Here is a 5,262-nt window from a genome sequence, read left to right as displayed (position 1 = left end):
GTTTCACCATGTTGGCCAAGCTGGTTTCCTGACCTCAAGTGATCTGCCCATCTCAGCCTCCCAAAGTGCTGGGATTACAGGCATGAGCCACCATACCGGCCTGGAAATGCAATTTATCAATTGCTTTGATAAACTCAGACATTTGCCATTCAGATAGAGATTTGGCATCTTTGCTTGTTCAAACATTAAAAGCCTTTCCACCTTAGAGATGTTCATTGCATAGGGCCGGGCAAGGTGGCTCACACTTGTAATCCTAGCACTTTGGGAGGCTGAGGCCGGCGGATCACGAAGTCAGGATCACGAGACCAGCCTGACCAACACAGTGAAACTCCGTCTCTACTAAAAATACAAAAAATTAGCCAGGCGTGGTGGCAGGTGCCTGAAATCTCAGCTGCTCGGGAGGTTGAGGCAGGAGAATCACTTGAACCCGGGAGGCGGAAGTTGCAGTGAGCCGAGGTCGTGCCACTGCACTCAAGCCTGGGTAACAGTGCGAGACTCCATCTCAAAAAAAAAAAAAGAAATATTCATTGCGTAACCCCAATCCAAGACCACACTAAAGTCCCAAGATTCAAAGATGAGGTTTCCAAAACCTTGAGAGGCTTCAGCCATTTGCTAAGTGCCAGCAGGCAGCTTTACATGGCGTATGGGTGGCTAATGACATGGGGAGATGGCAATGTGCAGCCATGCAAACCAGACAGTGTGGTTTTGGCAACTGGAAGGAACTGAAGACCTGCACAGTATCTTTGGACCTGCAGCACCTTAGAATGAGCTATGAGCTGGGGACAGCTGGGCTCCCCCATCATAACCCTGGACGTTGAAACTACCCCAGACTTGTGGGACTCAAGTGCCACCAAGAGGCCTCACTCTCTTTCTAACTCATCCAGTATTTGTTTGCAGGCCCTGAGAGGGTCCATCTTCTCCTCTCCCATCACCATCATGTGATGACACCCGTACCTTTGTATTTGGCATTTTCCAGGCTGCTGATCACCTCAGTTATATCCCGGGAGTTCACGTTCAGGACAGACATGAGGACTTTGGGCTCTGAGGCAAAGGTGATAATGGCAACACTCACATTGATCTCAAAGCTGAAGATCTGTGTGGGGCAAGTGAGAGGCAGTGTAAAGGGCCCTGAAGTCAAAGGGGAGATGGTAAGAGAGCAAGCAAAGAGCTCTGGAGGAAGCAGAGAAACTGGAATGAGACCGACAGAAGCCAGGACCAGTGGAGACACTAGGAAATGGCTGTTAGGAAGAAGCTATGGGCCAGGCATGGTAGCTCATGCCTGAATCCCAACACTTTAGGCAGGTGGATCACCTGAGGTCAGGAGTTCGAGACCAGCCTGACCAACATGGCAAAACCCCATCTCTACTAAAAATACAAAAATTAGCCTGGTATGGTGGCAGGCACCTATAGTCCCAGCTACTCAGGAGGCTGAGGCAGGAGAATCACTTGAACTCGGAGGCAGAGGTTGCAGTGAGCCAAGATCACGCCACTGTACTCCAACCTGGGTGACAGAGAAAAACTATCTCAGAAAAAAAAAAAAAAAGTAACCTCTGTTGAGCATCTTTCTCTTTGACAGACTCTCTCATTTAATCTTCACTCAACCCTGTGAGGGGGCATGATGGCCCCTATTTTATGGATAAGGAAAATGAGGCATGGTGCCTCGTCCCCCTCCCCCCATCACATCATGAGGAGGAGGTGGAAGTGGGATCTGAACCTGTCACATGACTCTCAGTCACTGCTCGAACTTGTGTGTGTTGCTGCCTCACAGTGCAACAAGTTACTTAATTTTGAGTCCCAGGAGAGCACAGAAGCTGACCTCTTTAAAATGTAAGTGGGAGGGAAAACCATTTATAATATTACATGAAGTATTGTGAAAAGCATAATTACAAAACAAAGTTCTGGTGAGGAACTTAAACCAGTGGCTTCCAAACTTCTATCATACATATTTTATTTTATTTATTTTATTTTTTTTGAGACGGAGTTTCGCTCTAGTTGCCCAGGCTGGAGTGCAATGGCACGATTTCAGTTCACTGCAACTCCACCTCCCGGATCCAAGCGATTCTCCTGCCTCAGCCTCCCAAGTAGCTGGGTTACAGGCGTGCACCATCACATGTGGCTAATTTTGTATTTTTAGTATAGACGGGGTTTCACCATGTTGGTCAGGCTGATCTCAAACTCCTGACCTCAAGTGATCCACCCGCCTCGGCCTCCCAAAGTGTTGGGATTACAGGCACTAGCCACCACACCTGGTCTATCACCCACATTTTAAAGCCTGCACAAAATGTTGAAGTTTTCTTGTTTGTTTTTTTTTTTTTTTTGAGACAGATCTCGCTCTGTCGCCCAGGCTGGAGTGCAGTGGCCGGATCTCAGCTCACTGCAAGCTCCGCCTCCCGGGTTCACGCCATTCTCCTGCCTCAGCCTCCTGAGTAGCTGGGACTACAGGCGCCCGCCACCTCGCCCAGCTAGTTTTTTGTATTTTTTAGTAGAGACGGGGTTTCACCAGGTTAGCCAGGATGGTCTCGATCTCCTGACCTCGTGATCTGCCCGTCTCGGCCTCCCAAAGTGCTGGGATTACAGGCTTGAGCCACCGTGCCTGGCCATAGTGTTGAAGTTTTAAGAGGAAATTATTAAATGTTAAATTATTAATCTGATTTAAATTATTCCACAGGGGCACCAGTATTTTTCTCTTCACTCCTGTGTGTTATCTTGCTACCTTTCTGTAGAGACCACTGTTTTAGATGATGAATTCCTGGAAAGCAAGACCTCAGGCTTTCCATCTTTGCTGTTCCCCAGCCCCCAGCACAGGGTCCTAACAGTGCTTGTGGAATAAAAATTATGGTTGTATAAATTGAATTCATGATTCCTACATGGCATGAGTAGAATCTGAGAAGATTTCTAGGAGGAAGTGGGCCGTGAGTGGGACTCTGAGGAGGGGAAGGAGACAGAGACAGAGAGTGAGCGCAGGAAGGCCTGTGCTGCAAGCGGGCTCCTGATTCCTGACCCGGTCCACCATGAGGGAGGCGCTCTCCTTGAAGATGAGAAAGTCATTTTCCGACACACTCTGCGAAGAGTCCAGGAGCAGGTAGAGGTTCAGGTGCCCAGAGCGCTGGATTTGGATTTTACGGCCCAGGCTTTCTGGAGAAATGTGGAAGGGGAGCATTGAGATCCCCACCTCCTTCCTGCGCTCTTGCCAAGCAGGTCCAGCTTCTCTGCCTCCCTCCCTTCCAGTGGCTGAGCCCACCAAGGCTCCTGGCCTCCAGGAAACTCGCACCCTCCCCTGCTCCAACCCAGATCCAGCACCCTGCTCAACCAGAAACCCCACCTCAAACACTCACCCTTTGTCCTCTGGGTGGGATTGGTGGCCCCAAGCATGTGGGAGAAGGAGGTGCCCAGGGCAGGGGCCACGTCCTCAGGGAAGTCATAAGAGTAGGGCTCTGTGGGGGGAGCCACACAGGGGTCAGCCGGGGCAGTGGCCGGGTGTGCTGGGGAGTCTCAGGAGGGTAGGGCAGCTACTCACGGCGGCAGATGGGCTCTGTTCCACTCCAGACCCCGTTGCCCTGGCACTCCCGCTCTGCAGACCCCGTGAGCACAAGATTCGAGGAGCAGCGATAGCGGACCTTGTCCCCATGACCAAAGCGGGAGCCTGTCCGCACCGCGCCCAGCGAAATGCCTGGGTTGGGGCAGTGGCCAGCTGCGAGTGAACAAAGGAAGGCAGAGGTGAGCAGCCCCTCCCATCAGGCTGTGCCTCCTCAGCCGCCTCAGTTGCTGGCAGAAGCTTCCCAGTTCCAACCCAGGGATGCACCCGTGTCTGTCCCAGAGCCCCCAGAGACCCAGGGAAGACGTCAGCTGATGGTCCCTCCACTCCCTCAGAGAACATTTGTATTTCATAAACCATAGTGAGTCGTCCCTACACACCCATCAAAACGGCTAACACTGAAACAACCCGTAATTCCAAGTGTTGGAGAGGATGCGGAGCGACTGGAACTCTGTTACCTTGCATGTAGGTGGGTGAAACTTTCTCAGCCTCTACTACAACTAAACATATGCCAGCCTCTGATGTGACAATTCCACATTTAGATCATTTACTCAAGAGAAGCAAGTGCATACATGCACCAAAATCACATGCAAGAATGTTCCTAGAGCTTTACTCCTAACGGCCCCAAACTGAAAATAACCCAAATGTCCACCAAGAGGGGAATGGATAAATTGTAATATATCCATATAATGGAATGCTACACAGCAATAAAAAAGAACAAAGTACTGATACACACAACAGCATGGATAAATCTCACAGGCAGAATGTAGAACAAGGGATGCCAGAAGCAACAGACCACATCCTGCATGATTCCATTCACAGGAAATGTAAGCACAAGGTAACTAGTCCGTGGAGACAGAGGTCGGAAGAGCCATTACCTTGTGGGAGGGGACAAGAGGGAACCTCATTCTCTGTCTTGGGTGATGATTAGATGAGTGGGTGCATGTGTAACAAATCGTTGGGCCTAATATTTAAGATTTGTACATTTTACAATAGGTAAATTATGCCTCCATTTTAAAATAAGTTAGAGTCACGTCTGAATAAATGGCCATTTGGCAAAGACCCAAGGGCATGAGCGGGGAGCCATGGTCTGGACCACTAGATGAAGGTGGTCCTGCCATCTTGTGGACTCCGTGTCTTCTGTATGATGTGCTGAGAACCATGATCTAAGAAGCTCCCAAACCCACAGGCAAATGCGGCTCCAGGAAATCCTAGGAGCCGTACTTCTGCCAAGCAGAGCCCCTCACCATTCACAGCGGCAGCAATAACCATGATAAAAGTGCTTATGGGCCAGGCGCGGTGGCTCATGCCTGTAATTCCAGAGCTTTGGGAGGCTGAGGTGGGAGGATCACCTGAGGTCGGGAGTTCAAGACCAGCCTGACCAACATGGAGAAACCTCATCTCTACTAAAAATACAAAATTAGCTGGGCGTGGTGGCACATGCCTACAGTCCCAGCTACTCGAGAGGCTGAGGCAGGAGAATTGCTTGAACCCAGAGGCAGAGTTTGCAGTGAGCCACGATTGCGCCTTTGCACTCCAGTCTGAGCAATAAGAGCGAAACTCGGTCTAAAAGAAAAAAATGATTATGGCCAGGTGTGGTGGCACATGCCTGCATTCCCAGCTACTCAGGAGGCTGAGGTAGGAAGATCACTTGAGCTCAAGAGTTTGAAGCCAGCCTGGGCAACACAGCAAGATCCCGTCTCTCTTTTTTTTTTTTTTTTTTTTTT

General features: G+C 50.0%; 1 protein-coding gene across 1 annotated transcript in view; it reads right to left on the bottom strand.

The window, feature by feature from the left end:
• The window catches only part of C2 (complement component 2), an 18,295-nt gene that overhangs the window by 9,712 nt on the left and 3,321 nt on the right, over nucleotides 1–5,262 (bottom strand). The window contains exons 4-7 of the mRNA XM_012000564.1: nucleotides 3,518–3,691; nucleotides 3,336–3,434; nucleotides 3,002–3,135; nucleotides 949–1,093 (exon numbers count right to left, since the gene is read on the bottom strand). Coding sequence (XP_011855954.1) covers nucleotides 949–1,093; nucleotides 3,002–3,135; nucleotides 3,336–3,434; nucleotides 3,518–3,691 — 552 coding nt within the window. The remainder of the gene's footprint in view (nucleotides 1–948; nucleotides 1,094–3,001; nucleotides 3,136–3,335; nucleotides 3,435–3,517; nucleotides 3,692–5,262) is intronic.

Source organism: Mandrillus leucophaeus, unplaced genomic scaffold (genome assembly GCF_000951045.1).
Source record: "Mandrillus leucophaeus isolate KB7577 unplaced genomic scaffold, Mleu.le_1.0 Scaffold630, whole genome shotgun sequence".
Classification (NCBI taxonomy): domain Eukaryota; kingdom Metazoa; phylum Chordata; class Mammalia; order Primates; family Cercopithecidae; genus Mandrillus; species Mandrillus leucophaeus.
This window is presented reverse-complemented; position numbering and strand designations above follow the sequence as displayed.